General features: G+C 40.7%; 1 protein-coding gene across 2 annotated transcripts; it reads right to left on the bottom strand.

Annotated features, from left to right (window-relative positions):
- Positions 1-892: 892 nt before the first annotated feature.
- On the bottom strand, positions 893-24312 carry trpc7b (transient receptor potential cation channel, subfamily C, member 7b; the record flags this gene model as incomplete). 2 transcript variants are annotated; one of them, XM_079479347.1, is made up of 11 exons in its annotated part: positions 893-2419; positions 2552-2627; positions 2740-2820; positions 3712-3933; positions 4019-4214; positions 7581-7845; positions 9320-9553; positions 9865-10081; positions 11362-11526; positions 17395-17574; positions 23560-24312. In XM_079479347.1, the coding sequence occupies 11 exons, from the start codon at positions 24310-24312 to the stop codon at positions 2277-2279; spliced, it is 2532 nt and encodes an 843-aa protein (XP_079335473.1). In that variant the 3' UTR covers positions 893-2276. The 2 variants fall into 2 exon arrangements, with proteins under 2 accessions (XP_079335473.1, XP_079335474.1); XM_079479348.1 differs by lacking the exon at positions 2740-2820 and having other exon boundaries at positions 897-2419.
- Positions 24313-26815: the final 2503 nt, after the last annotated feature.

Below are 26815 nucleotides of genomic sequence, written 5' to 3'. Positions count from 1 at the left end.
AAACAAAGCGACGTCTTGATTTCTTCATCCTGGTCACCATCAGCCCGATTTGGGGCTGTTGATGCCACGGCAACTGTCAGCGCTTGGACTATTCGCTTGTTGTCATCCGTACACCCACCAGGCCCAGAACAAATATATTCCGGCATGAGCGACCTGACAGTGTGATAAAATACCTGTCGTAGGTGTCAAGCAAACGTCGTCTTGAACACCGCGTCTCCTCGCATGGCAAATATTGTATAATGGTCTGGTGTATGTTGAGCTGTGACACTAATGGAATGGTGATGATACCGTGAAGACAACCTTAGCCATCCAGCCATAATGAAAGTTGTCGGATCATGTCACTGCGAAACATATCTAACAGAATAATAACACCGACCCCTGGAACACATTTGTGTGATTTTCATCTTTCATGTCACATTCGACTGGGATAATCTAACTGTATTTGTCTGTCTATACTGCTTGTTTGTCTAATCAAGATGTATTTTGGTGTGTACGCAGGTTTTGATTTGCGCTTTATAGGGTTTTGGACTCAATATGACATGCACTATGGGAAATTTAACGTTTCAATTTTCGTACATTTCTCTTGCGAAATTTCCCATTGCACAGCGTGCCAATTACATCCATGGAGAAGATTCAGTTTTGAGGCTGCAGTCTTTCCACATTTCCCATGTTGGCATTAAAAAAACATGCGTACCCGGTTAAGGCAACGTACAGATTAAAACTGAGCACATGTTCAAATCTTACATTTATGTTTTGCATTTTAGTAGCAAAAGCACACACGTACATTAAGTTTGATAAGGTTTTTGTGAAGTAAATACGCTTTCTGAACATCTGGTTGCTTGGCGCACTTCTCATATTGAAATAAAACAGCAGATATAAAGTACAAATAATTGAGTCGAACATTCAATCTTTTAATTTCAGTTATAAATAACACGATATATGTTTCTCAATCATTTGATTCGTTGTAGAAGTGAAAAATATGCTTTCTTAACATAATGGATGTCATAAAAGTACTGCTAGGGAAATACAAATGAATATCATACTGCATAACTCTTAAAAGTATATAATGTACATAAAATCTCTCACACACACATATAAATATTCGGCAAACATATGACTTTCAAACACTCTGTGATAAAAGCACAAAAGTACTGTAATGTGTGTAAGGTGTTGTGTGTTAATTAGAAAGCCTGTGAAGAGGAAATCTGCTTTATGTGCCTTTACATTGTTTTATGTACCAGTTTAAAGTACCTTTTGGTTTATGTACCTTCACACTGTTTTAGTCAATACTTCAAATAGACACAATACACAGTGTTTTCACCACCTCTCTGCTCCTTACAAGACATCTCAGATAACTCCTAACTATTTTACGAGGATGCTTATTCGAATGAATCCGTACGCCATACATATACTCGCATAAAAGCAATCCTGAAGCCCCGCCCCTAAACCTGACGTCACTGGCGCGAAAGCAAGTCGTACTCAAATGTACGAAGGTGATCGTACGGATTCATGCGAATAAACCCAAATTAGCCGCATAGTAAAAGTTAAGTTTTTGCCGTGAGATCGTGTTGGAAAACTCAAACTTTATAGTTTTACGTAAGTCTACCACACTACTGTGTTTTTTTGCTGTTATGCTGAAACCACTGGAAAGAATGTCTGAATGTCACCACATTAGATCTCATGCCGACACATGGATTTATACCAGAGCAAAAGGAATCTGAAAACAAAAGCTGTAGGAGTGTCTCCCAAAACAAACTTCGCTTTTCTAATCCATTCTGTCGTTTTCCACAAGCGGTCCCACGGATGTTGTTCTCCTCAAGGTGTCCCCGAAGAACGACCAGATCATCACAATCACTAAACATGTTTCACGACATGGCTATCTTTTTTTAAAACCCTGCTTTTAATTCCGCCTAAAGCCATCTTATAATTACAAATAGGATTAGCACAGTATTTAACCCGGGGTTATGAGTTAGAACCACTTTGGGGTTAACTTCAGGGTTAACTCTGCACTGCAAGTAATTCAGTGTGAAACGGTGCGTGTTAACAGAACAGAAACATGGAACCGATCATAAATCACCCCGGTACCTCATTTAATATTCATGTCGGAAAGAAAGTTTTAAAGTATCACAATACTCCAGTTTTAACAGTTTGTGCTCGAGCTTTGTCCAAAACGTCGCCCGCTTTGATATTTTGTCTAACGCATTGACATTCAGGTATTTTCAAGTGTCCAAATGTGTTTTGTGGCCGCTGTGACCCCCCAGCGCCCCCTCACTCTCTCAAGGCTGCTTTTTGGCATTTTTGCCGAACTTATCGCTGAGTTGTTGAATGAGGTCAGCCAGTTCTCCAGTGGCCTGAGATTTCTCTTCTAGAAGTTCGTATCGCAGACTGGAGATGTCCTGCTTTATTTCCTTCAGTTCACCTTCAACACACAACCGTCGAGATTAATGGTGCTTGTGTTGGTAAACCACATGCTGTTACACACAAGGACGAACGGGACACAATATGCCACTTCAATCTGTGAGAGTAAAACGATGTAACAATGAGATTTTACCTTCATTAACTTCATCATTCTCTCTGTCGACTTGAGCCTTCAGAACATAGCGCTTAATTAAACGCTTCATTATCTTCTGTTACTCAGAGAGAGAGAAACACAAACACACACACAAACATTTGAGGAGATATTGAGAAAGAATGAGATATTGCATGAAGATTTTTTCAATGCATTTGTTAATCTGTCACCTGATGGCGTGTGGGTTTTTTAATGGGTTTCTTTATGGTGTTGTCCTCTCTGCTCCTTATATTTGTTCGATGATGACCATACTAAAAAATAAAAAAAATTCAAATATAAATGTACATAAATACATTTTAAAATACATTTATTGAAATGAATAACTTTACATTTACGAAATTCTACAACAGTTCTCAGAGCGAGACAACTCGTGATGCTTTGACTTGTTTTGAAAGGTAAATGATTTAACATTCGTTGCTTGTTTGCAGAAGTGTTTTATATGAGCAGACACGCACATTTGTGGATCACGTTTGTTGTTCTACTCTACAAATCTCCTCCGATCCTACATTAGGAATGCTGCTCCGCATTCGGCTTTGTAAATTGCGCTCTTAGATAAGTCTTGTTCCGCAGACGCGACGACTGATGGAAGAAAATACGTTTTAAATGACACTTGATTGAGTCTAAGTGTCATTTGAAGTTTCAATGATCTCAATCAAAGTCCTTCTGTCGGTCTGAAGCGCGTCTGTGAATCTGCTTCATACAAAAACTGCAAACCAAGACATCACACCGTCAGATCTGCATGAGGCCGAGTTAACCAGCACAAGCTCTTTTGATACTTTTTAGGGTATAAAACAAAAAGTGAATAAAACGGACAGCACAAAACAAGCAGGTCTGTATCAAGACGTACAAACGTCCCAGAAACAAATGAGAGTGTAATTGTAGAGGTCAAATAATCTGGATTTTGGTCGATATTAAGATCTTAACTTATATTGACTTTTGATGGCAGACTCGACCAATCTGAGCTCAGTTTGACACATCGTTGACATCTCTTCTCAATCTCTAATGACAGACACATTTGTGACATTTCTGACTCTTCTTCTCACGTCTTAGATGCAGATGAGACGCAAGCAATACTTTCCATTTGCTCTCCATTGAATATGGAGACGTAACAGAAGTGAGTGAATTGGGACTTAGTCTCTTACTTTCAGACGTGAATTGAGCGTCCCCATCTCCTGCTCGTTGACATGACGATGACTTTTGCACTTGCAAAGCCTCAGGAGGCAGCACTTGACCCGGACGATCAGGTAGTAGAACGATTTCGGGCTGGGCACCAGATTAAACGGCGCAGGAAGAGTCCGTCCCTCATCGAAATACGACAGCCAGAGTTTAGCACGAGCAAACTTCCATTCGACATCAGCGTCTTCCTACAGAGAGAGAGAGAGAGAAAGAGCTACGATCTGATTTGTGAACTCCTACAGACAGTTTAGTTATTGAGAACCTCGATCATACCTCGATCTCCTGGTAGGAGTTGTTTATCATGGCGATTAGCATGTTGAGCAGAACCACCACCATCGTGACATTATAAACCCCATACAGCACGTAACCAATGTTCTCTATGAACTTATGATCGTACTTCAGAACCACAGAAATCACCTCAGACAGACCAAATATAGACCAGAAAAGAGTCTTAAAACTCTCCTCAACCCTGTGAACACAACAGACACAAACGCGTGAACAAAATCTGAAATCATTCCCTATGAATTTCAATAAATGTACCATTAGTCCTACTTATTCAAAGCAATTTTAGGAGAAACACTGAGAACGACATCACATCTCTTAAACAGTAAAAGCGCTTCCTTTGAGAAATAACACTCGGTAATAATAAAGGAAACTTTAGTGCATTTACATATAGCAGGATTATCTGAATGCTTTGTGCACCTGAGCTTGAGTGAAAGTTTCATTCATGAGCTGTTTGACTCCAGACGGAAGACGATGAATCATTCAATGAATCAAGTCAAGAGTGACTCAAGTGAACACTGGAGCTGTTAAATAATGGATGTGTTTTCTATGTTGTTTTTTAAAGTCGAACGTCAATGGAAAGAGTCAAGATGTTTCCCAGTTCCCTCAAACATGTGCCTGTCCATACAAACAAATGATCATTAAATTGTTGTGTGTGTGTGCTTATATGTTAAGCACACATGACACACGCACACACGCGCAATCTTTTTATGATGAAAATTTTTTTTATAAAGATTCTTTTGATTTCTCTTTTCTCTGTTGACCTCTTTCCAAGGTCTTCTGTTCTCTTAGAACTTAACTATAATGAAAAATAATTACATATTAAAACCTTTTTCATTGTCTTCATTCTAAGTTAATATTGCGTAATGTTTTCAATCTTTTAATTGAAGTCGCTCTGTTTCGCAAAGGCGCCGCATTGTCTCATATCTCTATCAGATCTGGTTTAGTCTTTCTCTCGATCACCCAAGCTTTATGTTATTATGCATACAGCACGTATATTATTGCCATAAGCAACTAGCTTTTATTAACATGCAAATCACATTATACAGAGAACATTCAAAATAATACAACTAGTGAGTCATTCAAAAGCTGCTGTTTCATTTCCATACCTTCGTATTCTCTTTCTTAATCCATTTTTGAACCTTTTAACTTAATAAATATTAGTGTGAGATTAGATGCCATTACAAAAGCAATCAAAACCATTCAATGAAAAAAAGAGAGGCTGCAATTTGCCAAAGAACACATCGAATGGCCTAAAGAGAAATGCCTCAATATTTTGTGGACTGATGAAAGCAAGATTGTTCATTCTGACATTAGATATTATTAACTAGGTGTTTATATAACAAGTTAAACTATTCATGTACTGTGTTTGACCTTTTTTGTGTTTTTCTTATTTTCCCCTGTAAAGCTGCTTTGGAACAATGCAAATTGTGAAAAGCGCTATATAAATAAAATTGAATTTAATTGAATTTTGGGTCTAGGGATCGCAGACAGTTTGTCAGATGACCCCCAAACATTGAATTCAAGCCACAGCACACTGTGAAGACAAGCATCATGATATGGAGATGTTTCTAATACATAGTTTTGTTTTACTGCGACCCCTCAGTACATACATTAATGCCAAAGAGGAAATGCCTGCCCACAGGTGCCAGAAGTTGGTCGACTCCATGCAACAGATGTGATGCACGGTTCCCGTAACTGTGGCTATACAACTAAATATTATAGTTTATATTCGCTATAATATTTACTGTTATCTTCGCTTATAAACTTTCACGTTAGTTTTTGTCTTTCATAAAGTTAAAGAAGCTGGAAGTGAAAAGTTGACCAGAACGACACTGGCATCAAAGCTCACTGTTCAGTGTCCAGCTGATAGTACACCGTGTCACTTTGAGCTAATACTGACCATAGCCAACACTGCCCTCTAGTGAAAGAAGGGACATTTATTTACAAACACACAAGTTGTTTTGGTGTCTTTTACTGTTTCATTCGGACCCTCTTCCCCTAACCAAACCAACAAGGACAGACAAAGAAGAACATGTGCACGCAAGCATGTACACAAACACAGTAATATTAAAGCTTAAGTTTCCTTAAACTGAAATCAATTATGTCTAAATTAAATCGAAATAAACCCGATATACTTTATCCATCCTTCTGGTGTTACTGTGAACATCTCACTGATGCATGCTATTTAAAAACATACTTGTCTTCATGAAAATCTTCCTGTGAAACGGGTGATGTCATCTGCCTCCCCCTTTCACGTCCTAACCAATTCCTGATGGATATATTCAAGTTCTGCCTTGGATGTGATGTTCACTGCTTTCAACATGCTTTTTAGTCACAACTTCAGATCAAACACATGAAATTAGCACTAAAAAATAAAGAAACTCGATTAAAAAGTTCTATGACGACACAGAAACCACCTGCGAGATTCACCCGGTTTAACCATCAGGTCTCCCGTGAGCTTTGATATATGCCAGTGTCGTTTTGGACAGGCTCTCTGTCCGGCGGTAGGCGATACAAAACGCAAGTCTCGCCCATCCATCCACATTAAAGTTCAGCTCAAACAAAGTTAACCTTTGCTGTTTCCGATTAAATCCCGCTGTCAAATGCCTCAGAGGCAGTTTGCTGATTAAAATCTGCTCTGCGGCTGAAAACAGTCTCCATCTCCGCAGGACGCTTCTGTGACGCACAGCAAATTATTACAATCGACGCCCCATCTCTCGCGCCCCCCTGACAGGCCGACATACATCGATGGGACGCTGTCACTCCCCCCCGCCTCGACTCTCCATTTAGAAGCATCACGGAGGAGAATAACCATGGCGACGCTAACAGGGTTTCTGTGGGCCGTTACGGGCCGATGGCCGCCGATGCATCACTTTAATCATGCTAAATTCCCTCCTACAGCGACCAAACCACCAGTGCAGACACAACAAACCGCAATTAGGACGAATCCACAATCGTTTTACCGCTCCACATTCCCATACCGGATGTTACATCTACGTCTGTTCGATAACAGAATGTCTGAATCCAAATGTGACTTGGTTTTAAGGATTTTTGTGAACATTTATATGTTTTTCCAGAATGTGGAGCAGTTCTGTGCGCTTTATGAGGCGTCTGGATTTTTTAAATGAAAGACAATGAAACCAGATGATGTGGAGAAGAGCCCTCGCGAGGACGGTCGCATAAGGTTGATTTTAAATGACGACTGACCACAGGGATCTACTTCAAAGTTAGCTGTCCAGAACTTGAAAAAATCCATTTGCACAGTGATCTGGAAAAGATTGCAGACGAGCTATTCTCTAAAACGCCTTACGGGTCTATAAGCAGAATACAGATCAGATCTTACTCCAAAACAAAGTCATGTGACACGAGAGAGAGAGAGAGAGAGAGAGAGAGAGAGAGATTCTACTAGCTGTCAAAAGTAAAACAGTACAGTCATGAATGATGTAATATTCTGACACTTGAAATGCTCAACCAATCAAAACAGGGTTTTAAGTGTCTCACTGTACATTTAAATAACCAACAAGGACATTTCTGTGTATGTGTCACTCACGTGGTAAAGGCGGGATTATATTTGGCCCCCAGGTAATATGAGTACAGGTTAAACATGCCGAACATGAAGGCCACGAAAACCATGATGAAGATGACCATGAATTTAAAGATGTCCTTGACCGTTCGGCCCAGTGAGATCTGGAGCGGACCGAAGCTCTCGTTGGCTGGGAGGATGTAAGCGATTCGAGAGAAGCTCAGGACCACCGCGATAGCGTACAGACCCTCTGAGATGATCTGAGGGTCTGATGGTCTCCACCTGATCCTCGCTGAAAGAGAGAGAGAGCGAGTAGCAATACAACATAAAACTTACAAAGCATTGGAGTATCATGTAAACATCTCGTACATTTGAAAACCTACTGATACCATCACTGTTGAATGGTCGCATTGTTTGGTACCACATTTCCAGAAACAGGGTGACACCACAGTGCATTTTGTGAGTGAATAAACAGAAGAACTTCTTAAAAACAAGACACCAAACTTCTCATCGTGTTGTGAGTTTGATTTGGATTGAAAGGAATGGTAAAGTAACGTATGTTGAGGATTTGACCTTCGAAGGAGACTCAGAAGAATAAAGCCGAAGCAGAGGATTCTTCGAAGATTCTCAGTGAAGATCAAACCAAATGTAACACACACATTTGATTCTTCACAGGGTTCACAGGCTGTGATATCAGTTTCACACCAGCAGATGGCAGCATTGATAACACACCAGCACATCTCTGCTCTTTGTAATGAATCAAACTGGGTTGCCAGTTTTCCTGCAAAAATGAAGAGGATATTTTCTTCATCAGCTGTCAATCTTTCAGGGAAAATTCATCCCAAAATAAAAATCCTGTCATCATTTATTTAACCTCAGATTGTTGTGCTAAACACACGGGAAGATATTTGGAAGAGTGTCAGTAACCACCGATCTCATCTCATGCTGTGGCAGTAAAGGGGGGAAGAGATCTGTTTATTTACTCACATTCTTCCAAAATCTTCCTTTGTTTTCAGGAGAATGAAGAAATGTATATGAAACAACCTGAGGGTGAGGAAATGATGACAGAATTTTCATTGTTGGGTGTCCCTTAAAGGTAAGATAATTCATTTGATTAATTATTTGATATTTTATCAAAACCGATTTATGAATTTTAAGAAAGAAATTGTGTTTAACGCACAACAGCCACTGTAAAATGCATTTAAGTCATGAGAATGGCATATTATGAGTTATTTTGGTTAGGGTTTCGTTGGCAATTGGGCTGCTTTCGTTATGCAGACTTGGCAACCCAGCATGGCACACTACCATAGTATGCAGTATGTATACTTTCTACAGTATGCACATTTTCTAAGAGCACATCATGAGAAAAATGTGAAGTACATAACTACAGTAGACATCATGTGTACATGTTTGTATCTGCAGAATGTGGAGATTCAAACCGTATCTTTTTGTTATAACATATTGCATTTTTCATTGCACCCTGCATGCTGTTTCATGCGTTAAAAGTACGCTGCTCTATGCAGTGATATGTTTACTAGTGCTGAAAATCCTCTTAACCACAGATGCAGAAGATTTATTACAGAATATCTGTCAGAAAGAGTCCTCACGAGAAAGCGTGATGTCAGAATTCAGCTGATGAAAACATGCTTACAGTTTCTCAAACACGGTTCTAATGATTCAGTTGAACACAACACATGGTGTTATGGGTGAAAATATGGTAAGCGTTTCACTTTCTGCAGCTTTCTCAACTGCATGCACTTACACACCATATGTGAAGTAGGCGATGTCCGCAGGAAGTGATGCGTTGCAGATGTTGTCGTTGGGAAAGTGCAGGTCAACATAGAGCTGAGCTTTCGACGCTTTGAGGAACGCCATGAGGCGAGCGGTGAATGAGGCAGCGAAGATAGACAGCATCCCAAAATCCAGAACGTTCCACAGGTGCATGACGTACTCGCGCGGACCGTCCATCCAGATCTCCTTACACTCGGACCAAATCATTCCTGAAACACACACACGGAAGGTTTACATTGCAGTCCCAGAGGATGAGAGAGATTGATGTGTGTGAATATGAATGTTTGCTTGTGCGGTTTGAATACTTCCTGACATCATGTCAGTCAATAAATGATCATTAATCTATAAACAAACTGGGACATGCAATTTACGTTCATACAAACATAAAAGATATTAAAAAGATATTCAACAAAGTCACGTACAGTACAGTACACTAATAGTATGCACTACATGAGCATCGTGTTGCCTTCCGTTACCTGTAAAAGACGACACAGTATAACCATCATCCATCATTTCTTACCTAGAACCCATTTCATGATGAGCAGCTCTGTCCAGGAGAACTGGGTGGTCTTGACGCGGAACACCTGTCTCGGGTGGTCTGTTATGGTCTCATTTGGGAGGTTCTTTACCCCGTCGAAACGGTCCGATGCGTTCAGAACCAGCAGACTCAAGAAGATGGTGAAAGAGATGGCGTGGGCTACAAATTTCATGAAGGGACTCCGTAATATCTGCCCCAGCTGTGTGTGAGAGAGACATTGAAATGTTTCATATCAATTATTGTACAGTATGCAAAAAAAATGATTTTTTTCCTGAACCACATTACCTAAAATGCATGTAAATACACTAGTATTGCATTGTTTATGAATATAAACTTTCTTTGCAGTATTTAAAATTATTTATATTTTCACCATTTTACATTTTGTGAAAATGATGTCACTAGTTCACAGAAAGAAACAAAAATGATCATTGTACTTATAAATAGTAAATAACAACTTATTATTTTCACGGCTGTATATTACATTTTTCAGTGCAGCTCATATCTAAATACACACTGTAAATCGATAACCGCAGTGAAGTTTCTATCATTGTCATATCAGTCAAAATAGGGTTTACGGAAGTGTATTGTGTTCTCAGAAAGGGCATTAGATGGCTTGTCCAAAATCTATTTGTAATCAGTCAAGTCCGCTTTTCTCAACCGAGATGAGAAGTGTCTCACACACACAGACACGCACACGCACACGCACACGCACACACACACACACACACCATCACAATACCTTCATTATCAGAGTTGCATTCATCTGCATCATCTCTCTCTCTAATGGTTTTACAATTGACATCTTTACAGTAAGTGAGACTTGGACTCTCAATAAACTCTCAAATAAATTCCATTTATAATTGAATTACTATCTCTTGTAAAGTCACGTTCATCTTTAAATCTTTCTTGATCCAAAATCATGTTCAACTCGTGTATTCTGGAAGTGCTTGTCTGATGTCATCCAGCATTTTCCCTTTAATGTGACATTCAAACGACTTGTTGCTGAACGTGTCGATTTACGAAGCGATCTTATAAAGCAGCATCATTATTTAATAATAACGTGTTGGAAATGAACCTTTAAATGTTATCCTCATTATGACGGATTTTGGAACACAGATAATGACAATTAAACACTTGTCGTCTTTCTCTCGCTTTCTCTTTTTCAACTTGACCAGCTCCAAATGGATTTCAATCCAATCCCTTCACCAAAGCTACCCGGCGTGTGTGATCTCAGTTGATATTTCTCCATAGAAAATGAATGTGTTGAAGTGCATATAAACACAGACCTTGCATATACCTAAATTCAGTTTTTAATGCAGGAACACTTGACTAACATGTGGAAAATGCTTGCCGTGTTTATGAAGATAACAAAATGCTTTTAAAGTTTGTGATGTGGTCTGTTTATAAAAGCTCAGAGAAGATTTTAGTTCATGCAATCTTCCTCCCAGCTCACGGGACACAGGTGTGTTTTTGTGGTACCTTGCTACAGGGCATGATCCAGTAAGCCAGCGCGAGGAAGGGCAGTCCGACGGTGACACCCAGAACCATCAGACACTTCACTCCTGTTGACTGCTGTCTCAGACCCGGCAGATTCTCATACCAGATGGTCAGGAGCTGCTGCTGGCAGTTTGGATGAGCCACAAACTGAAACACGCGAACCGAGAAAGGAAGAATATGACAATTAATAACACAGCGGCCAATCTGTGACAGAGCAACATGCAGAACAACATGAAATCTGCAAGGATTGTGGGAGAAAAAATCCCTGGAATTCAGTCAAAATGATTCAAATGTGAACACAACACATCGAACGTTAAAAGTTATTCATCAAAAATGTTGATTTCAAATTCTTTTATTAAATTACAAAGTCAACACAAGTATATTTATTTCAATTAATGCAATCTATACATCCTATTTTAAGTATCTTTCAATATATGGTCAAATAATACTTCATAGTATTTATTTATGTTTATTATGTGACATTTAATTGTTTGCGTCTTATGTTCATTCATTCATTTTCTACCGCTTATCCGGGGCCGGGTCGCGGGGGCAGCAGTCTAAGCAGAGATGCCCAGACATCCCTCACCCTAGACACTTCCTCCAGCTCTTCCGGGGGGACACCGAGGCGTTCCCAGGCCAGCCAGGAGACATAGTCCCACCAGCGTGTCCTAGGTCTTCCACAAGCCAACCAGGCCCGATAAGACTCCTTCTTCAGCTTTACGGTTTCCATTACTTCCGGTGTCCACCACCGGGTTCGGGGATTCCCGCCTCGACAGGCACCGGAGACCTTACGGCCACAGCTCCGAGTGGCCGCTTCGACAATGGAGGCGGAGAACATGGTCCACTCGGACTCAATGTCTCCAGCCTCCCTCGGGATCTGGTTGAAGCTCTGCCGGAGGTGGGAGTTAAAGATCTCTCTGACAGGAGACTCGGCCAGGCATTCCCAGCAGACCCTTACAGTACGTTTGGGTCTGCCGAGTCTGTCCAGCTTCCTCTCCTGCCATCGGATCCAACTCACCACCAGGTGGTGATCAGTTGACAGCTCCGCCCCTCTCTTAACCCGAGTGTCCAAAACATATGGTCGCAGGTCAGATGAAACGACCACAAAGTCGATCATTGACCTGCGGCCTAGGGTGTCCTGGTGCCACGTGCACTGATGGACACCCTTATGCTTGAACATGGTGTTCGTTATAGACAAACTGTGACTAGCACAGAAGTCCAATAACTGAACACCGCTCGGGTTCAGATCAGGGGGGCCGTTCCTCCCAATCACGCCCCTCCAGGTGTCACCGTCGTTGCCGATATGGGCGTTGAAGTCCCCCAGTAGGACAACGGAGTCCCCAGTCGGAGTACTTTCCAGCACCCCTCCCAGAGACTCCAAGAAGGTCGGGTACTCTGCACTGCCGTTCGGCCCGTAGGCACAAACAACAGTGAGAGACCTAACCCCGACCCGTAGGCGCAGGGAGACGACCCTCTCGTTCACCGGGGTAAACTCCAACACATGGCGGGAGAGCTGGGGGGCTATAAGCAGACCCACACCAGCCCGCCGCCTCTCCCCATGGGCAACTCCAGAGTGATGAAGTGTCCATCCTCTCTCGAGGAGTGTGGTTCCAGAGCCCAAGCCATGCGTAGAGGTGATCCCGACTATCTCTAGTCGGAACCTCTCAACCTCACGCACCATCTCAGGCTCCTTCCCCGTCAGCGAGGTGACGTTCCACGTCCCTAGAGCTAGCTTCCGTGTCCAGGGATCGGGCTGTCGAGGCACTCTCCTCCGACTGCCCCCCGATCCACTACGCACCGACCCCCTATGGTCCCTCCCGCACGTGGTGAGCCCACGGGAAGGCGGCCCCACGTCGCTCCTTCGGGCTGAGCCCGGCCGGACCCTGTGGGGAAAGGCCCGGCCACCAGGCGCTCGCATACGAGCACCGACCCCGGGCCTGGCTCCAGGGTGGTGCCCCGGTTGCGCCATACCGGGCGACGTCACGGTCCTTGAGTTCTTTTTCATCATATGGGGTTTTTGAACCACTCTTAGTCTGACTCGTCGCCTAGGACCTGCTTACCTTGGGAGACCCTACCAGGGGCATATAGCCCCCGACAACATAGCTCCTAGGGTCACTCGGGTACTCAAACCCCTCCACCACGTTAAGGTGGCGGTTCAAGGAAGGGTGCGTCTTATGTATATTATATAATACTTATATTCAGATATTTAGGCATAATTATGTTCAATATTTAAACTATATGTAAGCAGCTCTTTAGGGTAAAGGCCAAAAAGGAAAACTCTCTTTCATGATGAGAAAAGTCAAACCAACCTTTAGATTCAGGCGATACGGGAGTTTAAATTCTTCTCCATGCATGTTTATTCGTGAGGAACAGCTCCTGGCTTTCTGAGATTCTGTGCTATGGCTCTATTAAGACAACGAGACGCTCGTGTATGTGTCAGAAAGATACATTAAGACATAAGATGACCACAGAGTAAATGTGATATTGATTCAAGCCAATACACACACACACACTTTCCATCAACAGCTCACCTGCCTTTGTGTGTGTGTGTGTGTGTGTGTGTGTGGACTTGGTTTTTTTATATGTTAGTGGGGACCTAAACCTATATGCACACCAACTCATGGGGACCCGTGTCACTGTAGGACAAAAGTGAGGTCCCACGGGCACAAAAATGCAAAAAGTTTTCTACGCACTTTAGGGGTTGAGTGAGGGGATAAAATATACAGTTTATACAGTATATAACTCATTACGCATATGGACTGTCCCTACAGAGATAATACAACATACATGTGTGTCTTTGTGTGTGTGTGTGTGTGTGTGTGTGTGTGTGTGTGTGTGCACACTCATCTGAATAAACGTCCGAATTTTAGCGCCGAACTTTGAAAAGCAGTAATTTCTATGGTCATTTGTATTCATGCATAATTTGTGTTTGAATCTGCATAGTTTTTTCAAAGCTGAATTTAAATCAGTTTGATGTGCATATCATTTAAATGGCGCATCATTGATTTAATGTGGATCATTTTAAGGTAGAACGCTCTGCTTAATGGACTTTCACTTATTGACAGAAACATCAAAGTTGGATCAAGCAATCTAAAACTGATTCAGAATCACATGACCGTTGACAGTTGTGTTTCCTCAGGGATTGTATTAATCTGGGGGCGACAGCAGTCATTAGCCTCACATTCATTGGTTAATGAGGCCGTGATCTTTTTAAACCCACACATGAGACTGATAACAAATCATTTTCAGAATCAATAATATAATATTGACTGCTCACAGGAACATTTTATTGCTCTTTGATATTGTAGGACACTTAACATTTCAGCCTTCATTTCCTCGTCTTATTTAAACTCATGACTTTCTTTTCACTGTGAAAACAAGACCAAAGACATGATCTCCACACGATGAAACTGAAGACTATCACAAATTTCTAATGTTTATATTTTCGGGATTTTAAAATGTGCACTCCTAAACCCAACAATCCACGTGATATAAGGTTCTGAAGCACAAACTATACAGAACGAGTCTGAAATCAGGTTAACTTAAAGTTAGAGGGTTTCCACATCTCGGGATGGCCCATCTCTCACTTTTTCTAGCTTCTGAAATGTCTAGTTCCAAATCTGGCGTCCATCAGCCCCACACCTGTGTCCCATCTGCCATCAATTCTCATCCAGCAGCCGGCAATTTGCTGCATGCCTGCCAAATTGTTTTCTCTATTTGAATAATAATAGCATGTATATATATATATATATATATATATATATATATGTGTTTAAATATGCAGCAGGAGAACATCTTCACAAATGTTTCTTTATTTACTTTCTGTGGTTTACTCACAGTTTTGTAAAGCACTTTTCTTGCTAAAGCTGTATTGTTACAGAATGTATTGTGAAAAACACTATAGAAATAGTGTTAATAATTTGCGGATTAACCGGCGTTATAAAAGTGAGGATGGCCCGAGTAAAAACATAAAACATTAGCATCACGCTACAGCCTGGAGACTGAATACATTTCTGCAGAATTCACAATGTAAGACCTTGTGATACTGCTGAGATGCTTTCAGAGAGACTGCGGAATCAGACGGTTGAGAATCTTAGAGGTTTCTAGTATAAAAGCCCCTTTACATCATTCATGACAACGTTCTTCAACTCATAATGGAGAAACTCAACAGTTTACAAAGCAAAGCAGCAGTCTACAGCTTTACCTGCCGAATGGCAACACTTCAACTTCACACAACTACACCATTGACTGTATATTTTCCACCTGTTCTCGGGTTGAGAGAAGAAACCGGCAGTAAATAAAAAGAGAGGAATTTCTCATGCGGTATAATGCTGAGAGCTTCTTACGCTTGAATTCGTCCTGACAGAGAAAAGCACAGGATCGATTCCATTGTGTAGTAAAAGCGAGATAGTTCTGGACATGGAGCGTCTAGATGCAGAAGAGTGAGCAACAATCTGAGACACAGTCCACCATCCTCTCATCCTCTACTTCTATTTGTTTCTCTACCCTCATTCTTTCTCTCGGTTTTTCATCAGTACCTTCCAGTTATTTTCTCTTTCTCATCCTCTCGACTAAACAAAACAGACTAGGAATCACTAGCGAACATGCTTACAAACACTCAAATCATGGCAACAGCATTACAACACCCTGGCAACACTTTCTAGCTCTTCTGTTTGCATTTATTTTCATCTTGTCTGTTTGTCTCTGAACGCAAGAGAACCCCCGTCCAGGAGAAATGAGCAAACATGCCGTCGACCCAAAGCTAAAGAATCCTCATTACATTGTATGCAGGTTTCTGATACTGACATTTTCCACCAACATTATCAACTGGATTAGTCACAACTTGAATGGGTTGGATAAACAATGTCAGGTTTTCTGAATTATTTGTGAAAAGAATGACCCACCATAGTAAAACAACCCGGCATCACAGCAAAGCGTGTAATAGACAAGCTGGTCCACTTGACAATGTGTGTCAGTGTCACGCTTGAGTGTGTGTCAGTGTCACGAAAACGACACACTTAGTTCTTTGCACGTGCAATGTTAAACCTATAACTATTTTGGCATTTTTGGTACTTACACATTAAATAATAGATATTTCAGATCACTTCTACCCTGAACCTTCCCAAGAAGCAAATAATAGTCAACCACGGCCTTTATTAGAAACACACACCTAAACAATATAAAAACATTACGAACAAGTCGCATCGCATTCCGAGTCTTCTAAAGCCATACGATATTGTTCTGCGAGCACGGTACGTTTTAATAACCGTCGACCGCGCTCCAGGAACGCACACAGTGGCGAATCATTCTGTCGTATACGCTCAAGTTTAGCGTGACGTACTAGGAGCAGGACAGCCAATGCCGTTTCATAACCTAAGCGAACGTTACGGCAGCTTGAAATTGTAAGCGACCGATTCTGAGTTTTCTAGGCAGACGGAGTTGGAGATCGCTTTTGGGTCTGTTCTTCGGCCCCAGAACACCAGAAATAATTACACTTTTGAATAAATAGCATCTGTTTTTATACAATATAATAAGCATTTATGCCAAAGTTACTAGCATTGCATGATACTAAACATTTGTATTTGAGTATGTGCAATCTATGGGATCGAACCCATGACCTCGGCATAGCTAGCGCCATGCCCTAACCACTGAGCTATAGGAAAGCTTATATATACAATAATATATAATATACAAAATGTTTAGAGGTGGGGTCGGGTTCCGTGCTAAAATGCTTCTTAGGTGTGCGCGCAAAGTGATAAACGTACACAACATACCATGTCTATTTAAATGAAAAAATCACACCTGTACACGTCATGATGGCAAATTACGGCCCCTGTTGCAAAAAATACTCCACCATCATACATCCGTGGTTTTCACACCTAGGGGAGTGATGTAGGAGTAACGTATCTCGAATGGACAATCAGTCTATTACACGCTTCGGCGTGAAACTGCGTTGAGCAAAAAGTCTTCATTGTATATTTCACAATACAAGCATTGATGGCACAGGGCGTTCACCTTTTTCACTTCGTATTTGATGGCGAGTTTGACTCGGGTCAGGCAGGGTCTCAGTTCTGTGGGGGGGTTCTGATCCACGTCACCGTTCAGAATGGCCTCCACTTCCTCTGTGTTGCGACAGAGATCCAGAACACCCACCAGAAAATCCTTACACTGCATCGACAACTTTCTGTAGTCGTTCTGAGAGAGAGAGAGAGAGAGAGAGAGAGAGAGAGAGAGAGAGAGATGTATAACGAGGGTCAAGAGGGATCATAATCCTGATGATACAGGACATTTGTATATGTGGGATCAACATATACAGAGCTGAATTTTGGACACGGTACAGTGTTTTCATCAGGAGAGAGAAGGCGTTCTGCTATTTAAGTTACACAGTCTCATTAATGTCCAGACGGCCCAGAGAATGATCTATTGTTACGTCTGATTTACAATTGACAGAAAAGTAAATGAGTAGCAATGACAGAAGGGTTAACTTGTGTTACGGCGGGTGAATTGAACATCTCCAGAACACACCATCAACCGAAGTCAGAAAAAGAGTCTTGAAAATAATGCAGCTTGAGGAATCTGTCTGTCTGTCTGTCCAGATAACAATTACTGTTATTTATCCCATTCAATCTGATTTCATGTCATGGGCCCTTTCACTGGATGAGTGAAGCTTTTTATTCACACTGACAGATCGGAGGCTGAAACAGATGTGCTGTTGAGGGCTCGGAATTGCTCTCGAGGATAATAAACTGTCTATCTGCCAGTGAAAAGCCAGTGTTTCCAACAATCCAATTCAGCCATGTGTATGTCAACCGTATTCTGTTCAGAGATCCAGAGCATCCTCAGGAATAATCAGAGTATCTCTGCGAGTCTCGTCCTGTCTGTCTCAAGTGGAAGTGATCCATCTGAGATCCACCTTGTAGATGGAAGTGAAGATGATCAGAAACACAATATAATCTGTCAAACGTGCAGATTTATGGCAGACGAACACACGAATACATTTCCAACGAATAAGACTTTAAATAAAAGTGACCTGCAAATGCATCGACATATATTCTTCGGAGGAAAAAAACTGATGGATGTTAACAAGCTTATTGAGTGAACAAACACAGAAGTACAATACCAGCACTCCATTGTGACATATTTTATGCATATGACGTTTCTCTCGCAGTCGAATGGTCAAGCAAAAGCATCGATTCACAAACTTAACATCACAACAAGCTTCAATCTGATTGGGTGGCATACATCTCAAGGTATCTGTCGACTGTAATACAGTATAAAAAAAATCATTAAAGTTAAACTATTCAAAGTTTAAAAAGCACAGCATTCAAAAACAGAAGTATATGAATACTGTGTGTCATGATGGTTTGGGCTATTTCAAGACAGGAGAGAAGAGCATCGGTGAAGTACGAGAGAGTGCTCTGGTATGATAATATCTATATAAACTGTATTCTATCTATAAAAATGTATTCCAGGCTGTTGAATAATTGAAAATGAATGCAAATGTGAACAAGCTGGAGAGGGACGGAGTGTTACAAGTGTTAGACAATAGCAGACCACGTCACACACTTGACTTTAAAACGGTTTAGGCAATTTTTCTCCACAACACAATTGGATCTTGTACGTTTGATTCCAATCTAAACTGTGGAGATGTAAACATTCAGAGCTCTTTCTGTGTGTGTGTGTGTTTTTGCAAACGTCTGCAGACTTGTGTGCATCTCGAGATGAAGGTCTGCAAGGCTCCAAATCGTTTTTCAAACTCAACCCATTTGAGATTGTTTTTATCGGACTGTGTAAAGGCGTCCGACCTCATTTGTGTTAACGCATATGATGAAATAGCATTTACTGCCGGTTTCCCTTTCCTTGCACTTTCGGAAGCAGGTATCGCATTTATTATTCTCATTCTGTAGTTGCCTGTAAAACTGGTTGGTTCAAAATTGCGTGACTAAACTGTACAGCACCGCTAACAAAACAATGACCCACAAATCTGGGGGGTTCTTTATGTGGTTTCCTGTATATGGTTTCTATACGTAGATGTCACTTGATAATATATCTTCTGTTATTTCTTACTGCCTGTTTGCAAATGATGATAGAGTGGATGTGAAATGCCAAATGATAAGAATTGCTCCACGTCAAACATTCCCTTGAACATCCACACACACAAAATGAGCGATAACTGCTGATCTTACAGATTTGCCCTTTTCAATGTACAACTGAGAAGAGATCAGTCATTCAGAAGGAAAAACACACAAACTGAGAGAGATCTACACAACATCAGCGCAATTATTTCTTCCATCGCTGCACATTTATAATCTCAGTCACTTAAAAAACAATTTTTCACAACAGTGTTCCAACATAGATAACAAGAATTCAAATGAAACCAGAAGTTCATCCACACAGTACAGAAGCTGAGAATGAATGAAGTTCCTTTCCCAAAAGACTTCCACTGTCATTTAAAAAATGCTTAATAGCATGTTTTGTCTAATATGACTGTTCACTTTTCACCTTTACAATTGAAATTGTGCCACTGTTAATACGTTTTGCTTCCATAAGATAAATTATCAGTGTTTTTCGGAAAGAGGTGTCGACTATAATAATAATGCAAATATTCTCTTTAACCACAAACGTTCACAACAGATGCTTTGTAATCGGCCCTTATAATAAAATTGGTGTTCTAATATGGATTTTCCATCTCAGCCTCTATGAATGGTAAATTACACTGTACCACATAAAGTAATAGTACGATAACAGTAACTGTTTCATTATAGTTTATTACACTGCAACAGGAACATATCACATCAAATGAATAAGATTCATTCAGACAAATGCAACGAGCAGAACTGGAGCTACTGATTTTTTATGTCACTGTCATTTCTCCTAGACATCAATGAGATTAAATGGAGAGCAAATGGAAATCTTTGTTTAAGTCTCATCTGCGTCTCCGATGTGTCTTCTGAAAAACTAAATCAGAAATCTCACAAATGTCTCAGTTTCAGAAGAGATGTCAAAGTGTCAAACTGAGCTCAGATTTGTTAAGTCTGCAATCAAAAGTCAATATCATTGAAGATCTCAATGTGAACGAACTAAAGCTTTTCTCATCAAATTCACCCAAATCCAGATTATTTTACCTCTACAATCTACAGTACATACTCTTCCTGAAAACAATTATTTGTTTTAATTTGTGTTTATCCAAAGAAACTCCATAAAATCTCTTGAGTTATGTAAGATAACATTTTCCGATCCATTACGTCTGACTTTAAAATAATGTTTAAATTGTCTGAATAGTTGTTAGCATTTCAAACATTCTTTTGCGGATTACAAAGCGTCGTCTCTGGAACCCAGCTGGTGTCGCTGACAGTCGATCTTGTTTAACATGAGCTCTGCCTCGCGCGCTAATGAAAATTCCTTAAAAAGGTCCATTGAAGAATTCCATCAGCATCCGTCTCATCGCCAGCACTGACGTCACCGGTGGCGACAGTGTTCATGAGACATATGGAGTCATTAGGCACACACAATAACACTGATGCTGACGACGTGTTTTAGGACGATGAAAGCATCGCTATTGTCGTCAGCTGCCACCTCAACAGAAAAATCTCTCTCTTTACTCATTTGGCTCTTAAACATGAAGTGTTTTTGTGAGATTTATCTCAAGGACATGACAGCATCTGACCGCCGCTGAAAATCAGACAGAGTTTACATGAGTTCATCATTTGGAAAGAAGCAAAGAATAATTGGATTTGACAAAGCAATCGGAATCCAGTCTGTTCCAGTGACAGATCCAAGACTCTTCTGCGGGAACACAAGACGTTCTGAACTTCTAATTTATTTCTGTGGTTAGTTGTTATAACCAAATGAGCAAAAGCATCATGCTGTGTTTATCTATATGACTCACTGGCTTAAAAAACTAGTGAACAGTCAAGTCTAGACCACTAAATAAGACCACTTTAAACATCTGCATTAGAATACACAGTCTGGTCCAAACAAATCCCTTTTTGTGGCTCACAACGAATTCATTCTGACGTTGTTTGATCAGTTGTGTGCTCGGTAGGGAGCAAACCCATTACCTTTGTGTTGTGAACGAAGTGATGTAATTGAAGAACAGTTAGTCATTTAGCAGACGCTTTTATCCAAAGCGATATGTCATAAAAGAGCGATAGTAGATATAGAAGAACACTATATCATCATCAGACTGGGTCCACGAGAGTGCCATTAAAATAAACTCAATTTAAACGAAAGTTTGTTCACTTAAATTATCTGCGCCACTTTAGATGTAAACTTGCGAAACAGAAGCTTTTGGGACACCGCTGTATGCAAAAAGACAATCCAATCTAAACCCTCAGGAGACATTGGAGAATTGATTCAGGCCAGAGACGGATCTGATCCCTCGAGAGCAGAACACAACCCGTCCGTCACATGGATTAGACTTGCACTCATTAGAGCGCAGTGTGTGCTGGATAACAGATGACGCTCGGCTTAAACGCGTGGACGGCTTACTGAACACTGGACACACACAAGGGAGAGAGAGAGAGAGAGAAAGCTCTCGGGGGACGAGCTGTGGTTAATGAAACACACTCCTGTGCGAGAAACACTTTAATTTACACTTCTGCGATAGACGCACACGTCACCATCTGAGCCCTGACCAACACAAGGGGACACCTGCTCAGCCGTTCCAGACCATCGGTACCAAAGGCTTGAGTTTCTTCTGTAGATGTTACAGAAAATGTAAAAAAGATGTTTATTTGTACCTATTTATGACAAACAAGACATACAATTACATAAATAGAAACAGTTCATATCAATTAGATTGACCCTTCATTGTAAAATGGATACTTTTTTATATAGATTTATATAAATGTCTTTGTTCTGTTAAGCACAAATAAAGACATCACCAATGATGCATTGATATGCTGCCTACGTAGTTTACTAGGTTATAAAACATTGGAAGTGTGAAGGACATCAACCCAGATATCAATTTTCTAACCACGTTTTCTTACGGTCTCTCTCTCTCTCTCTCTCTCTCTCTCTCTCTCTCTCTCTCTCGTGTTTAACATTGCTCTCATCCGGTCAGAGATGATTGTCTTGTGTAAAGTTTAAGCATTATAGCTGTTATAATGTCATTTGGGAAGATGAGACTCAGTTTAATAAGGCGTTTACAGTGATTGTGTCTTTATTGCTCTTCTTATCTTTCCTCAAACAATATAAAATGTATTTTTTTTCTTGCACAGTATCTCTGTTCAGTTTGTACTTCTCATAATCTTATAAACCCCAAAATAAAAATTCTCTCATAATTGATTTACTATGCTCCAGCTGTATATGACTTTCCGAGCACAAACACATAACTTTATATGAAAATGATGTCATGTTATGTTCTTTATGGGATTTAAAATGGCAAAGCTCCAGAAAGCACATACTGTACAGTACGTCCATCATAAAAGTAATCCAAATGATTCCAGCGGGTAAATAATTGTCTTCTGTAATTAAATATATACAGTTTTTCATGTAGTATTTCATTTCAAAATATTGTGAGTTCATTTAGTACAACAGAAACAAAGCAAATCTGATTACTAAATAAAAATACGGTGGCACACCTGTAATTGGTTCTTGCGTGTCATGTGACTAGCTGTCATATGCTTGTTTTGTCACATGATGCTTATGAACCATTGAGATGTAAAGTTATTGTTGTGTAGCCCTATTTATTTCCGTTTCCTTTTAGTTAAACTAAAAATATAAATGATGTTCTCTCACAAATGTATTGCTTCGCATCAAAAGTCCTTTAATAAAACCACTGGAGTCATTTGGGTGCTTTTCAGAGCATGGAAAGTGTTGGAATCCATCAGGTTATTTGCATTTATTTGTCTATGCTTACAGTTTTGGTTTGCTCATGTGCATTTAATGTGTATGCATTCATGCATGCAAGTTAAATCACTAGAAATGCGTGTAAAAAAGACTAGAAAGGGGTGACATGCTTTCAAAAGCTTTGGGAACCAGTGATTTAACCTGACATACTGTACATGCTTAATACTGTTCCAAATATTTTGTGTTGCTTATAAAAAATATTAAGTTCAATGTGTTTTACCTAGACCTTTAAAAGAACACATTTTTAAGCTGTAATTGTAATACATAAGTTTATCGTGCCGTCAAAATCTCATACTGGCCCATGCCTAGTGTGAACCAGTGTTTTACCTTAAACTCTGTCTCTATGTTGGCCAGGCGTGCAAGCTCGCTGCTGAGCTCTAAAGCGGTGAGGACGGGGTCTTCGCTGGAGAGCGACAGGTAGGCGGCGCTTGCGAGCCCTTTGTATGCGTTCATGCGCGATCTGGAGTGGCTGAAGGAGTCTCGTCTCTGTTTCTCCGTACACTCGTAGCACTTGCAGAAGTAGTCGTGGGGCCGTTCGATCCTGGCACCCTTCATCAACAAGATGTGGACGATCTCGTACTCCTGGCAGTGTGCAGCAAGGATCACAGGGGTCACGTCGTGGGAAAAACGCGTTCCGTCCTCGTCGTAGGCGTAGAAGTCGTCATCCCTCAACTCCTGCTCCAACGGGCTCAGGGTTAACCTCAGACCTCCAGCGAACGCTGGGTGGGCCAGTATGGCCTCCACGATTCGCACGTAGCCTTTGCTGATAGCCAACAGGAGCGCGTCTCCCACGCGGGCCATTCCGTCCTTCTTCAGAAGGAGCTCAGTGACTTCCAGGTGCTCGTTGCCAACGGCGAGCTGCAATGCGTTTTGGCCCATGTAGTCCACGCAGTTGAAGTTGAGCGTTTTGGACTCCTCCAACATCTTGCGGACAACAGGAATATTGCCGTACTCCGCAGCATCAAGGAAACGTTCCTCCTCTGCTGTAAGGCTTGTGCCGCGCTCATTGAACATGTAGGCGGGGCCTCGGATGGCTTGCCGACGCCCCTTCTCTCGTAGGGTGGTGTGCCTGCGATGCATGACCTCTGACCTGAGAGACAGAACGTAGAAGATTGGCACATCAAGAAATCAAAAGTGAACGTAAACTTGATAAGGTTCACAAGTCACTCAAACAGAGCGATGTCACATTATGGAGAGGAGAAAGAATGTTACGATTGATAGCACACTTTAACTTCATGTGAAGGGGTTAATATGCTCTGTTCACTACACAGCACGAGCTTTCCATTCACAATCACCCGTCAATAAAATAATGACTTAAACCCGCCGATCGCTTCTTTTAGAAACGTTACATTGGTCTTTCACCACATGAGACTTCTAGCTTCTGAGTGCACCAATAATCAATAACATCCAGGGTCACATCACAGGCTTTCCACAGATCGCACACACGAAACCTGAGCGAGAGCAAAACCCTGAAAAATTGCAATGATTTAGCACGCTGTTTTGCAGGTCTGTGTAATTTTCCACCACGCAAACATTGTGTGGACATTATATTTATTTCAGTGGTTTGATCGTGTCAATTTGAACCTTGCTTGTGATCGTACTCTTTTCTGATATCACACAAACACAAAAGCACCACAGGAGAAAATCTATTCATTCTGTACCGAGCAATTATTTGCATGCACGCACGCACAGTTAATGCAGCGCAGAAACTGACATCCATGAAATGTACAGCGAGCAGATCAATATACTGTTTTGCATGATGTGTGCTTCTGAATGAGACACTTCTTTATTGAATGAAGCAATCCATAAGAGCCACAACCAGCTAGAAAAATGAAAACATGTGACGCAACTGCAGGGAGAGAATGATGCAGAGACTCCGGGACAAGATGGAATTTATACACATTTCTAAACATTGTGAGCGTTATCTCAGCCTCTTCTCGCATGTGATGAAATTTATATTTTATAAACAGTAGTTACACAAAACATGTCATTTATAACTACTTATCAGTTAATTTAGCTGTAAATGTCAATGCATTACCATCGTTGTGTTAAATATTCAAAGTTCACATCATGATAGACAGAACCTTGTTTCCAAAACATCATTTGGATAATACATTAAAGATAGTCAAGAATAGGTATGAAAATACAGCTGTGGAAAAAGATAAGAGACCTTCAAAATATCAATTTAATCATCATTCATAGATTGTGGTCCCTCCAGTCCAGTGTCTGTTGTATTTCAACCAAATCAAACCTCAGGAGTGACAAAAAATCATGCAACTGACAGCATGGCAAGACACATGAAAACCGCGAAATCAAGGTTATCACAAATTTTTTTTTTACTTTTCATAAATAGATGCATAAATATGACTTGGTTTCTTTCACCTGATTCTCCAGTTTTTATTTTCTGCGAATAGAAGTAATATTTTTATCCAAAATTTGGAAGACATATTGTATTGTTTTGTAAATATTGCATTTTTCCTAAACACATACCTATAAATGGTACATTCAGAAAAACTGAAAACAATTTAGAAATTCTCTTGATTTTTCCATGTCTGTATATAAATTATAAGTAAACGTGCAATTAGAGAAAACATCTGTCAACAGGCTGATGATAAAGACTTGAAGTAGAGGCCTGAGTCATATCTACAGTACAGACCAGAATATCTGCTAACATGGTCCAGTAAGCAACATCCTAGATACCACATAATCATCTGAACACCCTAGCAACCAAACAGCAACACCATGCCAACCAGTCAGCATCCCTGCGTCACAGCAGAGAGTTCTGCACATGCCAGAGCAACTCACGTTTTCTTTGTAGAATTGTTGTGCAGAAAGATGTCATGATCTCAACGGCTGGGACGGGTGGGATACCGGTTACCTGACACTGTGTTCCACAGAAACTAATAAAAGCATGAATTGATAAAAAGAGCCACTAGAGAAGATTACAGATGGCACGCGCCACTCTGAGACATCAAACGTAGAGGTGAAAATGGAACTGTGAAACATGATAGCGTGACACTCAAGCTGAGGTTCTCCACATCTTAACATCTCTTAGCTACGTGTCTGCGTATGTTTGGCTACTGTGTGTTTTGTTATGTAATGTGCAGAAAAATACATTCAAATATCCACAGTGACGGTCTGACAACAACAGTACAGTAGACTGACCGAAATGCATGTAGTTGTAATGTACATTTTCCAAACACTTTATGTAGAAGCTGCTCAAAATGTGTTAAACACATCTGGAATCTACGCAAGACTCTTGCTTGCAATCCCCAATGAATCCAAGATAATGCAGGAAAGTATTTTAACACCATTCGGAACAACGTCATGTTAAATGTTTGTAATTTAACAGTAATCCGACAGCTTAGGTTCATTATAAATGAAGTTTATACAGAGAATATATTATGAGCTAATCCATATGGAGAAAAACTGTAGATTTTTATTGACGGACTCACACGTACACAGAACGATAAATAACTATTCAAACTCTTTGTCTCATCCTACTGTACCATAGACTCTCTCTCTCTCTCATACCAGCATCAACATGGAAATGGGTTTTTCGCCCTCATCAGTACAGAGAATG

This window comes from Barbatula barbatula (assembly GCF_947034865.1).
Source record: "Barbatula barbatula genome assembly, chromosome: 18".
Lineage (NCBI taxonomy): Eukaryota > Metazoa > Chordata > Actinopteri > Cypriniformes > Nemacheilidae > Barbatula > Barbatula barbatula.
Note: the sequence above shows the minus strand (reverse complement) of the source record. Positions and strands in the feature narration are given on the sequence as shown.